The sequence below is a fragment of the Hemiscyllium ocellatum genome, chromosome 5 (assembly GCF_020745735.1).
Source record: "Hemiscyllium ocellatum isolate sHemOce1 chromosome 5, sHemOce1.pat.X.cur, whole genome shotgun sequence".
NCBI classification, from domain to species: domain Eukaryota; kingdom Metazoa; phylum Chordata; class Chondrichthyes; order Orectolobiformes; family Hemiscylliidae; genus Hemiscyllium; species Hemiscyllium ocellatum.
In genome coordinates, this window is record NC_083405.1 from 86,992,879 (window position 1) to 87,016,969 (window position 24,091).

The following is a 24,091-nucleotide window of genomic DNA, read 5'->3' on the forward strand; positions in this document are numbered from 1 at the left end:
GGACACAATATTCCAAGTGTGGTCTCACTTGTAGAGCTGTAGCAAAACCTCATGGCTCTTAAACTTGATCCCCCTGTTAATGAAAGCCAAAACACCATATGCTTTCTGAACAACCCTATCCACTTGGATGACAACTATGAGGGATCTGTGTACTTGAACACCAAGATCCCTCTGTTCCTCCACACTGCCAAGAATCCTGTCTTTAATCCTATATTCAGCGTTCAAGTTCAACCTTCCAAAATGCACCATTTCACATTTACCCGGGTTGAACTCCATTTGCCATTTCTCAGCCCAGCTCTGCATCCAGTCTATGTTGCGCTGCAGCCTGCAACAGCCTTCAATAGTATCAACGGCACCTCCAATCTTTGTGTCATCTGCAAATTTACTAACCCACCCCTCAACCTCCTCATCCAAGTCATTTATAAAAACTACAAAGAGTAGATGCCCAAGAACAGAGCCCTGTGGGACCCCGTCAACACTGACCTCCAGGCAGAATACTTTCCATCTACAACCACTCTCTGCCTTCTGTCAGGCAACCAATTCTGAATCCAGATAGCCAAATATCATTGTATCCCATACCTCCTGACTTTATGAATGACCCTACCATGGGGAACCTTATCAAATGTCTTGCTGAAATCCATAGACACTACATCCACTTCGTCGACCTGTCTTGACACCTCCTCAAAGAACTCGATAAGTTTTGTGAGGCATGACCTGTCCCTCTCAAAGCCATGCTGACTGCCTTTAATCAAGCTATACTTTGCCAAATAAATCCTATCCCTCAGAATTCTTTCCAAAACTTTGCTGACCACAGACGTAAAACTGACTGGTCTGTAATTGCCAGGGATTTCCCTATTACCCTTCTTGAAAAGAGGAACAACATTCGCTTCCTTCCAATCCTCAAGTACAACTTCCGTGGAGAGTGAGGTGACAAAGATCTTCACCAGCACCATAGCAACCTAGGATAAATCTGGTCTGGCCCTGGGAACTTATCAATCTTAATGTTTACCAAAATTTCCAGCACATCGACTTCATCAATCTTGATCTGGTCAAGCCTGTATCCCAGCTCCTCAAAGTTCTCATTCACAACAAGGTCCCTTTCCTTAGAGAAGACCGAAGCATAAAGCTCATTTAGGGCTTCCTCTGTCTGCTCAGACTCCACCCACAAGTTCCCTACACTATCCCTGACTGGCCCTACCTTCTCCCTGATCATTCTATTATTCCTCACATGTGAATAAAATGCCTTTGGGTTCTCCCTAATCCTTCTTGCCAAGCCTTTTTCACGCTCCCTTCTGACTCTCCTCAGTCCATTTCTGAGCTCCTTTCTAGCAAACCTGTAATCCTCTAAAGCTGTGCTGGGTCCTTGCTTCCTCCAACTTACGTAAGCTGCCTTCTTCCTTTTGACGAGAAGCTCCTCTGTTCTCGTCATCTAAGGTTCCTTAATCTTACCCCTTCTTAGCTGTCTCAGTCGCAACAACTGCTCCTTAAATAGTCTCCGTATGTCTGCTGTGCTCTTTCTGCAGAACAATTGCTCCCCGTCTGTACTTCCCAACTCCTGTCTGATAGCATCATAATTTCCTTTTCCCCAATTAAATACCTTCCCTCAGTAACTGCTCCTTTCACTCTCCAAGGCTATGCTAAATGTGAGACAGTTGTGATCACTGTCACCAAAGAGTTCTCCCACCGTGTGATCTGACATCTGTCCTGGCACATTGCTGAGCACCAATTCCAAAATGGCCTCTTCCCTCGTCGGTCTGTCTACATACTGAGTAAGGAAACCCTCCTGAACACACCTGTCAAAAATGGATCCATCCAAACCATCTGCACTTAGTAGGTTCCAGTCGATATTGGGGAAGTTGCAATCACCCATGACAACAACTCTGCTACATCTGCATTTTTCCAGAATCTATCCGCCTATGAGTTCTTAAATCTCTCTACTGCTATTAGGGAGTCTGTAGAAAACCCCCCATGAGGTGGCTGTTCCCTTGCTGTTCCTAACTTCCACCAATACTGACTCAGTAGACAAATCTTCCTCACAACCTTTGTTTCTGTAGCTGTGATGAACTCTCTGTTTAGCAATGCTACACCCTCTTTTTCCATCCTCCCTGTTCATTTTAAACATTCTAAATACTGGAATTCAAGCAACCATTCCTGCCCCTGTGAAACCCACACCTTCGTTATGGCCAGAACATCATAGCCCCAAGTACTGATCCATGCTCTAAGTTTTCACTCTTATTTCGGACACTCTTTGTGTTAAAGCAGACACACTTTAACCAATCCCTTTGTTTTCATCGCATGAGAAACCTTCCTGAAAGATTCACTACATCCTGTCACTGCCCCATCTGCAATTGCCCCAGTCTCAGGTATGTAGCTCTCGTTCCCACCCATCTGCCAAACTCGTTTAAACCCTCCTGAACCACATGAGTAAATCTCCCACCCAGGACATTTGTGCCCCTCCAGTTCAGGTGCAACCCGTCCTTCATGTACAGGTCCCACCTTTCCCAGAAGGTATCCCAATGGTCTAGGCATCTGAAGCCCTCCCTCCTGTACCAGCCTCGCAGCCATGTGTTAAGCTGCACTCGCAGACTGTTCCTCATCTCACTATTTCATGGCACCAGTAGCAAACCTGAGATCACTACTCCACTCGTCCTGCTCTTCAGCTTCCAACCTAGCTCTCTGTCATCACTTTTCAGATCCTCAATCCCTTTCCTGGCTATATGAAAATTACACTCGACATATTAAACACGGCTGTCACACCTAGTACCTAGATGAAGTTTTTTTAAAGAAGTAGTTAGCCTTCTGTTTTCAGAATTTCAGGGCCATAATCATAGTTTCAGAACTGTATTGCCAAGCAATGATGTAAAGTTTTGGATCAGTTACCCATTTATTTTTATGTAAAGGAATATCAGATGGTTTGTTAAGTTGACGGTGCCTGTTTTACATCATTGCCCAAAGTTATAATTATCACCAAAGCCTCCAAAGATAAATAAAATAAGTCAGAGGACTTTGACTATTAAAGCCACAGAGATGCTCAACAATTGGTGTTTGGAAATTTGCAAGTAAATTCCTTCTGTGAAAAAGCCCCAGAGTGAAAATCCTCTCATGGGAGGCTCTCTTCATCTGACTGACCATTTTCCAATCTCAGATACAAACTGATGACCAGAGAGTATAACTCAGTTGTGTCCAGTATTCACTTGAAGGCATCGCTGATTGCTGGACACAATGGGTTAACAATTGTTTCATGAAAAAATAGACAAAATTGTTCCTTAAACTTATTGTGTTTTTTTTAAATTTTGAAAAGCTGAGTGCTTTTTTATGAATAACCTCCTACTTCTGGGGAGACACTTACTGTTGATCTTTGATAGAATGATTACACTTAAAATCAATGATGTGAAGCATGCTGTTGAACAAATGTGAGTTACTGATAAACTAATTTGCAAAAATGTAATAACAAAGTCGAAATATATGTTGTCAATTTATTAATTGTTGGTTATTGTTCTAGATGATTAATGATAATCAATATCTGGCAAAGTCATTATGGTGTCTCAACCTTCAATCTTGTGATAAATATTAACAGCACAGAAAAACATAATAACATGGAATATGATCATGGGAGCATTGATGAACATATGGAAAATTGTATTGATCTTATAATTTACTATCTAAGACAATGAATTGGCTGAAAAGTTAATAGTCAAGGTTGTAGAGTCTAGGGTTCTGATAATGTATAACATGCATTGATTTTGAGCAAACTGCTGAAAATCCTAAGCAAAACAATGATTTGGAGATGCCGCTGTTGGACTGGGGGTTACAAAGTTAAAAATTACACAACACCAGGTTATAGTCCAACAGGTTTAATTGGAAGCACACTAGCTTTCGGAGCGACGCTCCTTCATCAGATGATAGTGGAAGGCTGAATCCTAACACACAGAATTTATAGCAAAAATTTACAGTGTGATGTAACTGAAATTATACATTGAAAAATTATACACTGAAAAATAGACAATCAATTTTTCAATGTATAATTTCAGTTGCATCAGACTGTAAATTTTTGCCATAAGTTCTGTGTGTTAGGATTCAGCCCTCCACTATCACCTGATGAAGGAGCATCGCTCTGAAAGCTAGTGTGTTTCCAATTAAACCTGTTGGACTATAACCTGGTTATGTGATTTTTAACCAAGAAAAACAATACCTGGTTTGTAGGTTTCTCACCGATGGAATGCTGAAAACTTAAATATCTTAACACAATTTGATGTTGACATTTCTAATTACATTTCTGTGCTAACAGTAGATTGTGGGATGAATTTTAGAATAGATGAGGATTTATAGCACATGATATTTTTCCATCCCACAAGTTGAAAATAATTTATATTAAATATGTAATCACTTATGGAAATACAGCATTTGCCACTTTTCTGATGACTTTAACAAAGCGAAGGATCGGGCAAAGTTTCAACATAAATGTGCTTCCATTATCATGGTAATGACAAGCCTTTTTTAATTATTCACAGGATTTGAGAGAGGCGATAGCCTAGTGGTTTTCTTGCTTTATCGTTAATCCAGAGAATCAGGTAATGTTCTGGGGATCCAAGTTCAAATCCTGGCACAGCTATTCAATAAAAGAGTCTAGCAATGACAATGAACGATTGTTGATTGTCAGGATAAACCTATCTGGTTCGTTAATGTATTTTAGGGAAAGATACTGCTCTCAGCTATCATTTCTCCAGCCCTGCCCCCTCCCCCTCCCATTTATCTCTCTACCCCCAAGGCTCCCAGCCGCATTCCTGATTTTCCTTCTCCTTGGATGCTGCCTGACCTGCATTACTTTTCCAGCACTACTCTAATTTTGACTACTGCCATCCTTACCTGGTCTGGCCTACATGTAACTCCACAGCAATATGGTTGACTTTTAACTGCTCTCCGGGTAATTAGGGATGGGCAATAAATGCTGGTCTAGCCTGCAATGCCCACATCCCACGAATGAACAAAAGCAAAATTGGGTATTGCTGGCTGGGACAGCATTTATAGCCTATCCGACACTGCCCTTGAGAAGGTGATGGTGAGCTGCATTCTTGAATTGCTGCAGTCTATTTGATGTAGCTACATCCACAAGACATTCCAGCATTGCGATCCAACACCTCTAAAGGAACGGTGATATATCTACAAACCAGGATGGTACTTGGTTTGGGAGAGAACTTTGTAGTGATATTCCCATGTATCTGCTGCTTTGTCCTTCAAAATTGATCATGAACTCAGAGGCTGTTATCTGAGGAGTCTTTGTGAATTTCTTCATTATATCTTATGACTGACACACACTACTGCATCAGAACGCAATGGGTAGAGTGAAGTTTGTTGATGCGGTGCCAATCAAGTGGGCTGCTTCATCCTGAATGGTGTCAAGATCCTTGAGTGTTGCTGAAGTAGCACTCATGCAGGCAAGTCAGGAGTATTCCATCGCACTGTAGATAGTGGACAGGCCTTGGTGAGTCAGGAAGTGAGTTACTTGCAGTAGGATTCCTAGCCTCTGACCTGCTTTTATAAGCTGTTCAGTTCAGAATGTTGATATTCGGGATTTCAGCAATGATAATTCCATTAAATGTCAAGAGGCGATAGTTAGATTGTATCTTGTTGGAGATTGTCATCACCCAGAACATGTAGGGCATGAATGTTACTTGCCATTTGTCAGCCCAAATCTGGATACTATTCAGGGCTTGCTGCATTTGGATCAGTCACAAATGGTGCTGAACATTATGTAATCACCAGCAAACTACACCTTATAATGTTTGAGCTAGGGCACTACCCTGGGGAGCACTTGCAGAAATGTCCTGAAATTGAGATGACTGACCTCCAACAAATGCAGCCACCAGTTGTGGTAGGTTTGACTCCTGGTTCCCATTGACTCCAGGTTTGACTCCGCTTGCTCAAATGCTGCCTCTCAATGACAGTCATTCTTACCTCACCTCTGGAATTCAGCTCTTTTCTCCATGTTTGATGAAAGACTACAATAATATCAGAAGCGCAGGTGGAAACCAAACTGAGCATCAGTGAGCAGGTTATTGCTAAGTAATTGCAGCTTGATACGACTTTTGATGCCATTTTTGACCATAAGTATGACTCCAGGACAGCATGCTGCTTCCCATGTGCCGGTGTCTAGGATATCATGGCAATGTTAAGGTGCAGGGCAATGTGAAATGGCAGGGTGAACCGTCCATTATGACAAGGGAAAAAAGAGAAATGAGGTCATGCAAGGAGACCTTAGGAAGCTGGTTAGGAAATTGAAGACGAGGACTTCAACGGATTGCCTCCAGTGCCAAGCAGCAGCAAGAATCGGAACAGAAGGATGGAGCAGGTGAATGCATGGCTGGAGAGATGATGCAGATGTGGGGGGTTTCCTGATGCTTCACAGGGCCATGTAACTACTAAAGTCTCTTTCTTGATGGTGACATACCAGACGTCTGTTTCTGATAATGCCTGGGAAGAATAATAAATACGTTTTTTGTATCCTTCCTGCTGTTCTTGAGAAAACAAAACTGCACCGATACCTGTTGCTGAGATATTTGCAGCAATAAATGCAGAATATAGAGTCTTTGAGTCATAGAGTTATACAGCAAATGACCAGAGAGTATAACTCAGTTGTGTCCAGTATTCACTTGAAGGCGTCACTGACTGCTGGACACAATGGGCGAACAATTATTTAATGAAAAAATAGACAAAATTGTTCCTTAAACTTATTGTGTTTTTTTTAATTTTGAAAAGCAATATAGGCCAATGCTGGCAAGTGGGACTAGGTTAATTTAGGATATCTGGTTGGCATGGACAAGTTGGACTGAAGGGTCCAACTTCAGTCCAACTTGTCCACGCCAACCAGATATCCTAAATTAATCTCGTCCCACTTGCCAGTATTGGTCTATATCGCTCCAAACCCATCCTATTCATATACCCATCCAGATGCCTTTCAAATGTAGTAATTGTTCCAGCCTCCACCAGTTCTTTTGACAGTTCATTCAATAAATGTATCACTCTCTGCATGAAAATGTTGCTACTTCAGTCCCATTTAAATCTTTCCCATCTCATCTTAACCCTATGCAGCCTGGTTTTGGACTTGGCTACACTAGGGAAAATACCTTAGCTATTCACCCTATCTATATCCCTCATGATTTTATAAACTTCTATAAGATATCACCTCAGCCTCTGAAACTCCAGGGAAAATAGCCCCATCCTATTCAACCTCTCCTTATAGCTAAAGCCCTCCAACCCTGGTAACATCCTTGTAAATCTTTCCTGAACCTTTTCAACTTTCACAACATCCTGTCTATAGCAGGGAGGAAATTGCAGACAATATTCCAAAACTGGCCTAACCAATGTCCTGTACAGCCTCAACATGACATTTCAACTCCTATGCCCAATCACTGATTAATAAAGCCTTCTTCACTATCCTATCTACCTGAGGCTCCACTTTCAAGGAACTGTGAACTTGCACTCCAAGGTCTCTTCGTTCAACAGCACTCCCTTACAATCAAGTGTATAAGTCCTGCTCTGGTTTGCCTTTCCAAAATGCAGCAGCTCACATTTATTTAAATTAAACTCCATCTGCCACTCCTCAGCCCATTGGCCCATCTGATCAAGATCCTGTTGTACTCTGAAGTAACCTTCTTCACTGTCCACTACACCTCCAATTTTGGTGTCATCTGCAAACCTACTAACTATACTTCCTACATTCACATCCAAAACATTTATATAAATGACAAAAAGCAGTGGACCAAGCACAGATCCTTGTGACACATCGCTTGTCACAGGCCTCCAATCTGAAAAGCAGCCCTTCACCATCATCCTCTGTCTTGTAGCTTGGAGGCAGATCTGGATCCAAATGGCAAGTTCTCCCCATATTCCCTGAGATCTAACCTTGCCAACCAGTCTATCATGAGGAACCTTGTTAAACACCTTACTGAAGTCCATATAAATCATGTCCAGTGAGTCTTCATCAACCTTCTTCATTACTTCTTCAAAAGATTTCATTAAGTTTGTGAGACATGGTTTTCCACATACAAAGCCATGTTGACTATCTCTAATCAGTCCTTACTTTTCAAAATACATGTAAACCCTGTCCCTAAGGTTCCCGTCCAACAACTTGCCCACCACCAATGTCAGGCTTATTGGTCCATACTTCCCTGGCTTGTCTTTATCACCTTTCTTAAACAGTGGCACCACATTAGCCAATGTCCAGCTTTACGGCAATCACCTGTGACTATTGATGGTACAAATATCTCAGCAAGGGGCACAGCAATCACTTGCCTAGCTTCTCTCAAAGTTCTAGGGTACACCTGTTTAGGTCTTGGGCATTTATCCACTTTTATGTATTTTAAGACATCCAGCACCACCTCCTCTGTAATATGGATATTTTTCAAGCCACATTCTCTATCTTCCATATGCTAGTCCACAGTAATCACTGACGCAAAATACTCATCTGGTATCTCTCCCATCTACTGCAGTTCCACACATAGGCTGCCTTGATCTTTAAGGGGCCCTATTCTCTCTAGTTGCCCTTTTATCCTTAATATATTTGTAGAATCCCTTTGGATTCTCCTTAACCCTATTTCCCTCTTCAGTATACTTGTACTGTCTTTATAGTCTTCTACAGATTCACTCGATCTCTATTGTCTATACCTGACATATGCTTCCTTCTTTCTATTGATCAAAACCTCAATTTCTCTTGTCATCCAGCGTTCCCTACACCTACCAGCCATACTCTTCACCCTAACAGGAACATGCTCTGATAGATTGTAATGGATTAGATATCAGTGGAATCCAGCATGCCTTTAATGTCTTAACAGAACATCTGTTTTTGTGCACCCCCTAGCATGATTGTGACTTCTTTAAGAGATGTCTTGAGCATACTGTTACGGGGTGATGTGTTGTAAAAGCTAAGGCAATTGATTCACCATCCACATAAACTGTTGAAGATTGTACACTAACTTTGGAGTTGGAAGTCTTTGACCACTTAGTTTTCTAGGAATCAGCCTGTATCCCGTTCTTGGTTATGAAGTAAGGCTGGAAATTAATGGAATCTCTTGAACTTTTTTTTTGTCCCTCAATGTAATGCCTGCTGCTTGCAAAGATTTCAGCACATCATGTAATAATGGAGGCAAGTAGCTTCGATATGTAGCAAGAGATCAGCTTTGTGGTGTAGGACAGTATCCATGCCTTCTAACATGTTAGACATCGTGAATCAGAATATTTCCAGGGCAGGAGTGATATCAAAGGCTTGTAGTCTGTTCAGATACTATTGACCAAAAGCGGTAGTGAAAGTATGAGGAATTGTAACATCTTATCCATAGGACTTGCCAAAATCCATTACTGGCATCCATCTTTATAAATTTTCTGAAAGTGAGAAACTGAGCCAAATTGTCATCGATGAGACGGATTTCTTAGCAGCTGCTTTCTTGAGCTGTGTGAGATCCATACACACATTTGTATGGAGCCATTGAGTCTGGGATGTCAGAGCACCATTCTAGAGCTTTAGGTCCCCAGCAGAGAAGAGCAGAGGAGCTCTTCATGGAATGACCAATTCTGCTGCCAACTTGCCAGAAAACCTACTTAAAAGGGCTTGCAAATTTATAGAGTGGATGAGGTTCCTCTGCTCAAAAGTAGTCAACAAAACTCATGGTTATAGTCCAACAGGTTTAATTGGAAGCACACTAGCTTTCGTAGCGTCACTCTGAAAGCTAGTGTGCTTCCAATTAAACCTGTTGGACTATAACCTGGTGTTGTGTGATTTTTAACTTTGTCCACCCCAGTCCAACACCGGCACCTCCAAATCAACAAAACTCATGGTTTTGTATGGGTGCTTTCCACAATACAACTGAGGTCTAATGGCAAAAGTGGGAAAACTGTCCCAAATCAGATATATAACAGTCTGAAATAGTCAGGTCCACAGAATCGAACCTTATTGTCTCAGGCTTCTTCACCAGTATTTCTTTATATGTTCTGTCCCACCAGCAGGACAGACCCATCAAACATGTCACTGCTGCAGTTTACACATGAGAGGAAGGATCCCAGAGGACTGGAAAATAAGTAATGTGATGCTCCTGTTTAAGAAGGGAGGGAGACAGAAGACAGGAAATTATAAGCCGGTCAGCCGGACGTCTGTCATTGATTAGTTTGTAGAAACCATTATTAAGGATGATTTGGGGGTACCGGTGTTGGACTGATGTGGACAAAGTTAAAAATCACACAACACCAGGTTGTGGTCCAATAGGGTTTGTTTGGAGGCACTGGCTCTCCTTCATCATGTGGTGGTGGAGTGTAGGATTGTGGGACATAGGGTTTGTTGCAGATGTTTGCAGTGTGAAGTAGCTGAAATTTTTCTTGTGGGAGGAGGGGGGGAGGGGCAGGACCTGGATTGTTTCCTGAGTCTCTCCGTTTTTGGAATGACCATGTTGGTTTCAGATATGAAGAAACTGAAACCAAAAGGGTCATTCTGGGGGATGGGAGACTTGGCCGACAATCCAAGTCTTTTTCAGTATATAATTTCGGTTGCTTCACGCTGTGGACATTTGCTATGGATTCTATGTCCTCCTGTCTTGTGCTCTGTGGCTGCCTGTGGGGGAGTGGTGCTCCGGGGACTGGTATTTCCAGATAGACCTGTTGGATGGTAGCGTGGTGTTGTGTGATATTTAATATTATGGAGGATGAAATTGCAAGTACGTGGAACTGCAGGATAAAATAAGGTTGAGACATCACAGCTTCTTCAAGGGGAGGTCAGGGTCTTTTTCAGGATGGCAGGCGGTGACTAGCAGACGTCTGTTGGGACCATAACTATCTACATTCTATATTAATGGTCTGGATAAAGGAACTGAGGGATTTTTTGCTCATTTTGCAGATGGGTTTTATACGTATAGAAGTGGATAAATCCCCAGGACCTGACCAGGTATACCCTAGAACTCTGTGGGAAGCTAGAGAAGTGATTGCTGGGTCTCTTGCTTAGATATTTGTATCATTGATAGTCACAGATGAGGTGCTGGAGTACTGGAGGTTGGCTAACGTGGCACCACTATTTAAGAAAGCTGGTAAGGAACTATAGACTGGTGAGCCTGACATCAGTGGTGGGCAACTTGTTGGAGGGAATCCGAAGGGACAGGATTTATATGTATTTGGAAAGGCAAATACTAGTTAGGGATATTCAGCATGGCTTTGTGTGTGGGAAATCACATCTCACAAACTGATTGAGTTTTTTAAAGAATAACAAAGAGGATCGATGAGGGCAGAGTGATGGACATGATATATATGGACTTCAGTAAGGTGTTCAACAAGGTTCCCCATGGGAGACTGGTTAGCAAGGTTAGATCTCATGGAATACAGGGAGAACTAGCCATTTGGATACAGAACTGGCTCAAAGGTAGAAGACAAGAGGGTCGTGGTGGAGGGTTGTTTTTCAAACTGGAGGCCTGTGACCAGTGGAGTGCCACAAGGATCGGTGGTGGGTCCTCTTTTTTTTGTCATTACATAAATGATTTGGATGTGAGTATAAGAGGTACAGTTAGTTATTTTGCAGATGACTCCAAGATTGGAAGTGTAGTCGACAGCAAAGAAGGTTACCTCAGAGTATAACAGTGTCTTGGTCAGATGGGCCAATGGGCTGAGGAGTGGCAGATGGAGTTTAATTTCGATAAATGCAAGGTGCTGCATTTTGGAAAGGCAAATCAGGGCAGGACTTATACGCTTGTTAGTAAGGTCCTAGGGAGTGTTGCTGAACAAAGAGACCTTGGAGTACAGGTTCATAGCTCCTTGAAAGTGGAGTCGCAGATAGATAGGATAGTGAAGAAGGTGTTTGGTATGCTTTCCTTTTTTGGTCAGAGCATTGAGTACAGGAGTTGGGAGGTCATGCTGTGGATGTACAGGACAATGGTTAGGCCGCATCTGGAATATTGAGTGCAATTCTGGTCTCCTTCCTATCAGAAAGATGTTGTGAAACTTGAAAAGCCTCAAAAAGATTTACAAGGATGTTGCCAGGGTTGGAGAATTTGAGCTATAGGGAGAGGCTGAACAGGCTGGGGTTGTTTTCCCTGGAGCGTTGGATGCTGAGGGGTGACCTTACAGAGGTTTATAAAATCATGAGAGGCATGGATAGGATAAATAGACAAAGTCTTTTCCCTGGGGTGGGGGACCTAGAGGGCATAGGTTTAGGGTGAGAAGGGAAAGATATAAAAAGGACCTCAGGGGCAACTTTTTCATGCTGAGGGTGGTACGTGTATGGAATGAGCTGCCAGTGGAAGTGATGGAGGCTGATACAGTTACAAGATTCAAAAGGCATTTGGAGGGGTAAATGAATAGGAAGGGTTTAGAGGGATATGGGCTAAGTGCTAGATTAGGTTAAACTATCTGATCGGCATGGACGAGTTGGACCGAAGGTTCTGTTTCCATGCTGTAGATTTCTATAACACCCACATTAAACATGTCCCCCAGATGCATCTTAACTTTTTCTATTTGTGGTTGAGAGATTTTACTCTGTGTTTGACATTAGCTTTTAATGTGATTTTCTTTGGAGTCTTCAGTTTTCCCTGACCAGTAAACAATTACTGATGTTCAAAGATGCTTTTCATCAGTGTGTGAGAGTACCTGCACTCTGCACAACAAATTGATGGCAAAGCATGTCTTCTTACTCAACAGGAACAATTGGCTGTATTTTGCTGATGCATTCTTTTTCCTCATACATGCAATGTTTGAATGTCTGAATGATATGCAACACCCCTTTAATCTAGGCTGGGTAGCTATGTTTGCACAAAGGTTTGAATCACATGGTAGAACTCTAATTTCCACTACTATGGGGCATCATCTGCCATGACCGTGGCACGAGTACATCACTTAAGTTAAGTTGTACAGCCATTTATGTGAATGATGTCTGTCAAATCTACATCAGCCAACTGTTTTCAAAATTTTTTTTAAGATTAGATTACTTACACCGACCCGCCAAAGCACAACCCACCCAGTCCCATTCCCCTACATTTACCCCTTCAACTAACACTTCGGGCAACTTAGCCTAGCCAATTCACCTGACCCGCATATCTTTGTGACTGTGGGAGGAAACCGGAGCACCCGGAGGAAACCCACACATTCACGGGGAGGATGTGCAAACTCCACACAGCCTGAGGTGGGAATTGAACCCAGGTCTCTGTGTTTGTGGGATACTGCACGCTGTTTGTGGGTCTGGATTGTTTGTGGGATGCTGCATGCTCTTTATGGGCCTGGATGGTTTGAGGGATACTGCACGCTGTTTGTGGGTCTGGATTGTTTCTCGGGTTATGGGGCAGTAGCTGTGCCTGCCTGTCGGGGGCGCTGTTTCGGAGCGGTTCAAAGGCAGTAGGTGTTCCAGCCTGTCGGGGGCGCTGTTTCGGAGGGGTTCGGCGGCAGTAGCTGTGCCTGCCTGTCGGGGGCGCTGTTTCGGGGGGTTCAGAGGGAGTAGTTGTGCCTGCCTGTCGGGGGCGCTGTTTCGGGGTGGTTCAGCGGCAGTAGCTGTGCCTGCCTGTCGGGGGCGCTGTTTCGGGGGGTTCAGAGGGAGTAGTTGTGCCTGCCTGTCGGGGGCGCTGTTTACGGCGGGTTCAGAGGCAGTAGTTGTGCCTGCCTGTCGGGGGCGCTGTTTCGGAGGGGTTCGGCGGCAGTAGTTGTGCCTGCCTGTCGGGGGCGCTGTTTCGGGGGGGGGTTCAGAGGGAGTAGTTGTGCCTGCCTGTCGGGGGCGCTGTTTCGGGGGGGGTTCAGAGGGAGTAGTTGTGCCTGCCTGTCGGGGGCGCTGTTTACGGCGGGCCGGCGGTTGGACGATGGCGGAGGACAGTGAGTCGGCGGCAAGTCAGCAGAGCCTGGAGCTGGACGATCACGACACCTGCGGCATCGACGGAGACAACGAGGAGGAAAATGAGCAAACGCACAGGTAGTGGTCGGCGGGGGAGAGTCTCCCTGTGGTTGCCCGGGGATGTGTGTCTGGGGGAGTCGGGGCCCAGGGCTCGGCCTGGCCTTGCCTGGGGCTCGGGGATTTGTGCGCTGTCTACAATTATCAGGTAAACCGTGAGGACATTGAGTCCCTGCACCGTATATACATCGGGCTCGTAAATAAAGCGAGAGGATCTCGCCCCTGGACCGTGCAGGTTGGCAGCTTGAATCTGCTGCGCCATGTGGGTTTGGCAGGTAATTGTGGGAGGGAGGAGGAGGAGGTAACTGGCTGGCCTGAGGTCTGGGCATCTACCCACCCCCCAACGCCTTATCTGAAAGCGTGCAAGGTCAAGAAATCAGTAAAGTCTTTCCAGCCAGCATGTTACCAATTCCACCCTCCTCCTCAGTAACCTGCCCCTGCCTCCAGTCTATTGTTTGCAGTCTTCAACAAAAAAATGAAATTGCTGGAAAAACGCAGCAGGTCTGGCAACGTCTGTGGGGAGAAAGCAGGTTAAAGTTTCGGGGTCCAGTGATCCTTCTTCAAAACCTGCTGAGTTTTTCCAGCAATCAATTGAACACTACTACAGCCAAGTTTGTAAATTCATACTTTTTAAAATTATAAGTAGTCATTGAACATTAAAGCAAGGAGAACGTTTGCAAACTTCACAAGTTTCTGTTTAGCCTTCAGTGGAATTTTCAGTGACAATTTCGGGGGGCATCAATTTCAGGAAATATGTAAACATCCCAGAGTATAGAAGATTACTAAGGCATCACGGAAGTCAAGAGACTTCAGTCATGAGAAGAGATTGGAGATGTTAGGGCTGTTTTCCTTGGAACATCCAAGGTGAAAAGTTGCCTGCCAAGGTGCCGTATTATAATAGGGGAGGTAGAAATAAACTATTCCCCTGGCAGGTGTCAGTAACTTGAGATCATAGATTTAAAAACATTGGCAGAAGACTTTTTTTCATTTATTCTTTTCATAGGATTAGATATCCATCCCTAATTAGTCTTGAACTGAGTGACTTGCAAGGCCATTCATTGAACAGTTGAGATCAGCTTTTTATTCCATTGAATTCAAATTCCACCATTGCTGCAGAGGGATTTGATCCAAAGGTTTCAGAATTACTAGTCCAGTGATGTTAGTACTGCACCACCATCTCACATCAGAAGAAGTTCTTTACTCAGTGTATGGTTGAGATGTAGAATACTATACCTTAAATGTTGTGGAAGTTGATTCCATAAACACTTACTGTAATTTTAAAGCAAATGTAACACTCCTTTGTAAGAAAGGAATGAGATAGAAATCATAAAACCTAATGCCAGTTAATCTAGCATCTATCTGGGAAAATGCTGAAATCCATTATTAAAGTAACAGTAGCATTTAGAAAATTAAGCTGCAAATGTGTTGCTGGTCAAAGCACAGCAGGCCAGGCAGCATCTCAGGAATAGAGAATTCGACGTTTCGAGCATAAGCCCTTCATCAGGAATAAGAGGCAGAGTGAACACAGTTTCATGGAAGAGAAATTTTGTTTGACAGATTTCTTTGGAGTTCCTTGAGGATATAACATGTAAGGCAGAGAAAAGGGAACCAGTAATGTATATTTTGATTTTGAAAAGGCATTCAATAAGGTATCTCTCAAATAGTTACCAAACAAATAAGAACTCATGGTGCTAAGAATAAAATTAACATGGACAAAATATTGCCTAACCAAAACCATTGACTTGAATAAAGAGACCAAGACTGGTGTTACCAAATTTGTTGTTGATATAAAGTTAAGGTAGAAAAGCAAGGTGTGAGAAGGACACAAAGAGCCTGCAAGGATTAGAAGATAAGCTAAGTGCATAATGTAGCTAAATGAGTATATTATCGAAAAAGAAAAAATATGTGACGTTTGCTACTTTGGCAGGAACAATGAAACAGATTATTGTTTTGAGTTGAGACTGCGAAATGCTGTGGTACATTGGGATCTGGGTGCCCTTTTATATGGATCACAGAGTGCAGCTACTTCAAGTAATTAGGAGGGTAAATAGAATGTTGGCTTTATTGTAAGGGATTAGAGTGTGTTATGATCCTATCTATGGCCCTACAGAACAAATCAGATCCCAGAATGAAGCTTGGCCTGATAGATCTATAGTTAGTTAACATTGTGCTTGATCACATATGCATACAAGGCTGCAGACGTTGTTTAATAGCAGAACCTAAATTTATTACACAAAAGAGACAGAAGTAAATCAAACAATATAGAAGAGAGTTTAAAAGGCTCTGAACACAGGTGGCAAAATAATTGTTTCCCAACACTACCTATTACAGATACTGACTCCAGAGTAATTATAACATCTAGGAGAAAGTGAGGACTGCAGATGCTGGAGATCAAAGCTGAAAATGTGTTGCTGGAAAAGCGCAGCAGGTCAGGCAGCATCCAAGGAGCAGGAGAATTGACGTTTCGGGCATGAGCCCTTTTTCAGGAATGGCTGAAGAAGGGCTCATGCCCGAAACATCAATTCTCCTGCTCCTTGGATGCTGCCTGACCTGCTGCGCTTTTCCAGCAACACATTTTCAGCTAATTATAACACCTACCAAACTCAAGTTTCTGCTTGAATGATCCCTTCCAATTTCTTTTAATGGACCCTGTGGACAATTTTACACTTGTTTTGTGAGTTTTCACGTATTATCGTTTCATAATTCTGAGGGCCTAAATTTTCTCCGTTTTAACAGCTTGAATACTTCCATTAAAGATCTCTCTGCTTGGAAACCGTTCTACTGAAGTGACTAGTTCCTCTGATCAGAACTAAAAAAAAATTAATTTCCCCTGCTAGGAGAAACTATTCCATCTTCCAATCTAAAGTCTAGATTCTTCTGATGTAACTTGGAACTTGCTGTTCTGAAGTCAAACTAAACAAATTGCCATTATGTGCTTATTCTGCCTGTTCTAAGTACAAAATTATAAACATTTAATCCAATAAAACAGCTAGAGTCTGGTAAGCTGTGAACTGAAGTTACATGCCTTCTGATCAATGACTTATTTAGGTTACTGTTCCAAAATGACTTTCTGACTTGTTAAACAAACCTTACAGAACTGCTAAAACAGTTTGTCTCTATTTTAAAATCCACCTTCTCAGAATGATGGTAATGATAAATAATGGTACGCAATAACATTGCAAGGTTTGTGAAGGTTATAAAAAGGAATATTGTAAAAAGGAAAGAGAGAAAAGTAAAAAAACGAAAAGAAAAATTAAATATGTGAATGTTCGTTCGCTCAACAGTTCATCAGTTAGTCAGAAATAGGGGTAGTTATAATGGGGAACAAAATTTGACCTGCTTTTACAAAAGAGGATGCAAATAACATTCCAAAGTATGAGGGAACTCAAGATCAAGTGAAAGTGTGGATCTAATTGAAATCAGTATTGTAGGGAAATGCAGTTGAGAAAATTGATGGTATTAAAGGCTGATAAATTCCCCAGGGCCTGATAACCTACGTCCCAAAGTGTTTAAGAAAGTGGCCCTAGAAATAGTGGATGGATTGATGGTCATCTTCCAAAATTCTAGAGGCTCTGGAACAGTTCCTATGGATTGGCGTGTAGCTATAGTAAATCCACAATTTTAAAACAAGAGTGAAACAGAGTTACAGGCAAGTTAGCCTGACATTGGTATTGAGGGAAATGCTTGATTTCATTATAGAAGATTTTACAACAGAACACTTGGAAATCAGTCACAAGATTGGACAGAGTCAGATGGGTCAATCATAAAAGCAAAATCATGCTTGACAAATCCAATGGAATTTTTTAAGGATATAACTAGTATGGTTGATAAGGGGAAGCAGGTGGATGTGGTTTACTTGGACTTTCAAAAGCTTTTGATACTGTCCCATATGAGAGTCTAGTATGTTATATTAAGGCATATGGGTTTGGGGATAGGGTTCTGACATGGATAGGACACTGGTCAGCAGACAGAAGTAATTTTCCAAGTGGCAGGTACTGACTAGTGGGATAACACAAGGACCAATGCTCAGACCCCAGCTATTCATAATATATATTAATCAGTGGATGAGAGAACTAAATGTAATGTCTATAAATTTGCAGATGACACAAAACTGGGTGGGAGGTGAGCTGTGAGGAGGATGTAGAGATGTTTCAGTGTGATTTAGACAAGTTCACTGAGTGGGCAAATGTATGGTAGATAATGTACAGTGTGGATAAATGTGAAGATATCCACTTTATTAACAAAAGATTATTATCTGTATGGTGATAGTTTGGGAAAGAGGGATTGCAACACAGTCTGGGTGTTCTTGCACACTAGTCACTGAAAGTAAGAAGTTGAGCTTTTGTGGTGCAGTGGTACAAACCAGTCTTTGAGTCATAAGGCCCAGGTTCAAGTCCCATCTGTTCCAGGGTATGTTGGTCTGAACAGGTTTATTAAAAATATCTGCAGATGAAGTAAACTTTGCAGAAAGCAATTGGTATGTTGGTCTTCATGATGAGTGGACTGAAGTACAGGAGCAGGGATGTCTTGCTCTATACGGCCTTGGTGAAATCGCAGATAAGAACCAGGAGCAGGAGTAGGCAAGTGCCCTTTGACCCTGCTTCGCTATTCAATGGCTGACCTCATCTCAAACTCAACTCCATTTTCTGGCCTCCTCCCCTTACCACCTGGAGTATTTTTTGAACATTATTCATTATTGGAAATCGGGCATTTCTGGCTGGGCCACCATTTATTGCCCATCATCGTTACCCTTGAGAAGGTGGTGCTGAGCTGCCTTCTTGAACCACTGAAGACCCTGTGCTGTAGATAGGCCCACAGTGCTGTGAGGTTGGAGATTCCAGGACTTTGACCCAGTGACACTGAAGGAATGGCAATATATTTCCAAGTCAGTGGATTGAAGGGGAACCTGCAGGTGGTATTGTTCCTCTCTATCTGCCTCCTTCTAAATGGAAGTGGTTGTGGGTTTGGGAGATGCTACTAAGGATCTTTGGCAAATTTCTGCACTGCATCTTGTTAATAGTACACACTGCTGCTACTGAACATCAGTAGTTGAGAGAGTAGACATTTGTGAATGTAGTGCCAGTCAAGCGGGTTACTTCAGCCTGGATCATGTCACTGTTGAGTGTTGTTGGAGCTATGCCTACCAGGCAATTGGGGATTATTCTTTCACATTCCTGATTTGTGCCTTGTAAGTGGTGGACAGACTTTGGGGAGTCAGGAGGTGAGTTACTCACTATAGACTGGTACAAAAAGGGAAGTTACATGGTATCAGGGGTGAACTGGATACAGAACTTAGGTAAAAACAATGACTGCAGATGCTGAAAACCAGATTCTGGATTAGTGGTGCTGGAAGAGCACAGCAGTTCAGGCAGCATCCAAAATGCAGTGAAATCGACGTTTCGGGCAAAAGCCCTTCATCAGGAAAGGGCTTTTGCCCGAAATTTCGATTTCGCTGCACTTTGGATGCTGCCTGAACTGCTGTGCTCTTCCAGCACCACTAATCGTGGATACAGAACTGGCTTAGTCATTGGAGACAAGTGGTAACAGTGGAAGGATAATTTTCAGAATGGAGGGTTGTGATTAGTGATGTTCAGGACCTCTGCTGCTCATGGTCTACATAAGTGATTTGGAGGAAAATATGGCCAGTCTAATTCAGAAGTTTGCAGACTATACAAAGGTGGGTGGAGTTGTGAATAGTGAGGAGGATTGTCAGAAGATACAATAGGATTTAGATCAGTTGGAGGCATGGATGAAAAATGGTAGATGGAGTTTAATCTGGACAAATAGGATGTGATGCATTTTGGAAGGTCAATTGTAGATAGAAATTATACAGTGAATGGCAGAATCTTTAAGAGTATTGATCTGCAGAGGGATCTGGGTGTGCAGGTCCACAGATCACTGAAGGTGGCAGCAGTAGATAAGGCCTGTGGCATGCTTGCCTTCATTGGAAAGGACACTGAGTGTAAGGATGGGCAAGTTATGTTGCATCTTTTAGGCCACACTTGGGATATTGTGTACAGTTCTGGTCACTATATTACGAAAAGGACGTGGATGCTTTGGACAGGGTACAGAAGAAGTTTGCCGGGATATTGCCTTGTATGAGGGATTTTAGCTATGAAGAAAGGTTGAATAGACTGGGTCTATTTTCATTAGAATGCAGGAGGCTGAGCTGTGCCCTGATAGAAGTTTAAATGATTGTGGATGGAATGGGATGTATGAGGCTTTTTCCTCCGGTGGAGGGGCCAATTACTAGGGAACACAGGTTTAGGGTGCGAGGGGGAATGTTAAAAGAAATGTGCGAGGCCACCCGTTCCTCTGTTTGGGAGCTTTGCACAGAGTATAGCAGTTCTGCATTTTTTTTTGTTTGTTTTTGCTTTTTTTTGATCAATTAGTTATTTGCTTATTTATTAGTGTTGCTTTGCACAGTGTTCGGGTTTGTTTTGTATTATATGGTAGGTTAGTAGTTAGACTGTTGTATTGTAATTTGTTTTTTTTTTCTTTTTATTGTACTGATATTTGTTATTGATTGTATCTTTCAATAATTTTATATGTAAAGTTGTAAAGTTAAAAAATTTGCTAATAAATATATTTATTCAAAAGAAAGGAATGTGCAAGGCAAGTTTTTCACACACACACTGCCTGGAACATGCTGCCAGAAGAGTTGGTGGAAGCAGACACACTTGTAGCATTCAAGGAACACTTGGACAAATACAAGCCGAGGAAGGGAATAAAGGGATAAGGATCCTGTAAGTGAAGACAGTTTTAGTATGAAGGGGCAAACTGTGTCGGTGCAGGCCTGGAGGGCAGAAGGGCCTGACTTGGTGTGTGCTGTATTTTCTTTTGTTCTTTAAGCCTCTGACCTACCCTTGTACCCTTGTATGATGTTCAGTTTTGAGTGGTAACCCCTAGGATGGTGTTTATGGGCATTCAGTGATGGTCACATCATTGAATTTCAAGGTGCGGTGGTTAGACTGTGTCTGATTGGAGATGGTCATTGCCTGGCATTACTTGGTATTGTGAATGTTACTTGCCACTTTTCACCCCAAATTTGGATACTGTCCGTATCTTTTTGTATTTGAACATGGACTATTTGAGTGTCTGAGGAGTCACAAAGGATTCGATTATATTACTTACAGTGTGGAAACAGGCCCTTCAGCCCAACAAGTCCACACCAACCCTCCAAAGAACAACCCACCCAGACCCCTTTACCTAACATTATTGGCGATTTAACATGGCCAATCCACCTAACCTGCACATTTTTTTTTGGACTGTGGGAGGAAATCGGAGCACCCGGAGGAAACCCATGCAGACACGGGGAGAATGTGCAAACTCCGCACGGACAGTTGCCTGAAGTGGGAATTGAAGCCAGTCCCTCCTCGATGAACCTTCATGTTGCAACCAGTGGGACATGCCCATTAAAGTAAAAAATAGCAAAATATAACCCATCCATTTTTATGTAGTTTTGATCTCCCTTGTCTGAAGAAGGATGTTCCAGCTTTGAAGGAAGTGCAACAAAGATTTATCTGACTGATTTCTGGGATGACAGGACTGATGTATGAAGAGAGACTGGATAAGTTAGGACTATATTCACTGGAGTTCAGAAGAATGAGAGGATGGTGGCTTGTAGAGATCGAATAAATTCCAATGGGACAAGACAAGAAGGATATTCCCAAAGACTGGGGAGTCCAGAACCAGGGATCAGAATGTAAGGATATGAGAATAGTGGAGTAGGTCAGAGGGCTGAATGGCCTGCTCCTGCATCTATTTTGTATGTTTCTATTGTATGGGCCACCAACATTTTGTCAATAAACCCTGATACCACTGCGAATAAAAACAAAACCTCAGGGAATTTTTTAAGCAGTATAATTTTACATTTGCATTAATTTTATTATAATTTAAACCATTAATCAAACTTTTTAAGGATGTTAAAAATTGCTGTTATCTTGCTGCAAATAAATTTATTTTGCAAAATAGTAAAAATCAAAATGAGATGATTAGTGAGAACTCTGTAGTTGAAATTCATTGGCAAGCATGAGAATTCTTTCCAGTCCTTGCTCGGTGAACCTTCATGTCACAACCAGTGGGGCATACCCATTAAAGTAAAAAATAGCAAAATATAACCCATCCATTCAAGAAAAGAGGGAGACAGAAAACAGGAAATTACAGACCAGTTAGCTTGTCACCTGTTGTGGGAAAGGTGTTAGAATCAATCATAATGGAGGTTATAACTGGACATGTGGAACTAATAAAGATAATCAGAATGTGCCAGCGTGGTTTTGTGAAATTGAAATCGTATTTTGCCGATTTATTGGAATTTTCTGAAAGAGTAATGTGCAGTGTGGATAAAGAAGTCTCTTGATCAACTGTACTTAGCTTTTCAGAAGTCAAATGGACTCTTTCTATGCTGAGGTTGCCTATGATTTGAGTTCATCAGAGCAAACTATTACTATATTTATGTCAGATGCCTTACTATGAGTACCAGTTTTCTGTTATAGTAGTGTGGAAACATTATGCTAATGATTTTAGTGATCTTCCCACAAAATCTTTATTTTATTAGCTCACTCAGACCATGCTCAAATAGCTTACTTTTCCAAAACATAAAGCAATGTGCTACCTGTAAGCCATAATTTTGCAATTGGGTAACACTTGCTGCACAGTCCTAAATGCACTAATAACTGTATGAACAACTAATTTAAGATAATCAAACTTGTAATGTGACTCATTTATGCTTGCAAGAAGTGATATGCATTCATGTGTAGGGGTCCCTTTACAAACAAGAGGACCATATTTAAGCTTTGTGCCTTTTTGAATTCCCAGAAGCTTGGGAGCTTATCATTTCCTGCAGCTTTCTCCTTAGCAATGCCTTCATTAACCAAGGTTGATTTATCAGCTTGTTTTCACTCTTTTCACTATGTTATAAATTGTTGTGATCATTTTAAATTCAGCAATCTTACGTTTGCTGTGATGATTGTAAGACAAAATGTTCTAGTAATATGCCTCTCTTTTCAGTAATATTTAAGTTCTTTACGATGAAGGGGCTGGTTGTTGTAAATGGTAATTTTCTCCTTATTTTATCTAAATTTGCTGACAGAAGTCCTGGAGGGGAAACTGGAGCCAGAAAGAAGAAGAAAAAGCAGAAAAAGAAGAAAGAGAAGCCTAGTTCTGCGAGCACCAAGTCAGATTCTGCCTCCGATTCACAGGAAATCAAAGTTCAACAGCCCGCTTCAAAAGTGAAGTCATATTTTTAATGTCTTACTAACTTCTTTAAAATGTATTCAGAAAAGAAAAATATGCTTGATTTCTTTAGTAAATGTGCCTTTAACTATGCTTAATGTGAGCACAATTTGCTAAACTTCAAATTCTTGCTCATATTCTTCGTTTCCATGTAAATGGACCAATGCTTAAAACGTGAGATAATTTATTTGCTAGTTTGCTCCTGAGATGACTGCTAGTGTAGAAGCTGTACACATTAATAACAGGCTTCTTTGACAGCACGGTTTGGTATTGACCTGATATTTCTCGGTTGAATTTGCTGCCAGGGCTACCTTGAGCATTTATTCCGATTTCATTCAATTTTGTCAGTACCTTTATATACCCAACAATAATATTATACAACTTTTTGGACTGATGCTCAGTCATCATCTGTCAGAGTACTATTAGATGTAGAATTTGATCATTTCTTCTGAAACAAATGAAGCATCTTTAAATTAGTTGTTACATTTTGCAGGCATAACTTTGTAGCAAGCTCTTTAAGCCCCAAGTGATCATTTTTCTTCAATTGTTGAAGTAGTTATGTTTACAGATGTTTTTGTTTAAGTTGTATATATTCCCATTTTCACTCTTGAACCACACCATGTGCGCACTGAAATGACTGTGACCATGTGTCTAAATGGTTCTTTCTAAATTTAGATTTGAGCAGGTTTTTTTAATTTTACCCCTGCTGAACTTGGAATATGATGGTTTGTGAAATGATTTCAAAACTTTTTTTGTACCTTTTCTTTCAGCAAGACACTTTTTTTTTCCCCAGTCTGATTAAAAATCTATTTTCAAGAAATATTTTCCTTATTGAAATTTTCACTTTGCTGATGAGAAGTCTGTTGAGAAATAGTTTTTGAGCTGTACTGTACCTAAATCATGTTCTGACCTAAGGTCACCACCAAGTTCCTGCCTTCTCAATTTCACCCCCTTACT

At 41.8% G+C, this 24,091-nt stretch overlaps 1 protein-coding gene across 1 annotated transcript in view; it reads left to right on the forward strand.

Annotated features, from left to right (window-relative positions):
* Nucleotides 1-13,797: 13,797 nt before the first annotated feature.
* nmt2 (N-myristoyltransferase 2) overlaps nucleotides 13,798-24,091 on the forward strand; it is a 52,090-nt gene continuing 41,796 nt past the window's right edge. Inside the window, exons 1-2 of the mRNA XM_060824945.1 lie at nucleotides 13,798-13,921; nucleotides 22,992-23,130. Coding sequence (XP_060680928.1) covers nucleotides 13,812-13,921; nucleotides 22,992-23,130 — 249 coding nt within the window. The 5' untranslated portion in view covers nucleotides 13,798-13,811. The remainder of the gene's footprint in view (nucleotides 13,922-22,991; nucleotides 23,131-24,091) is intronic.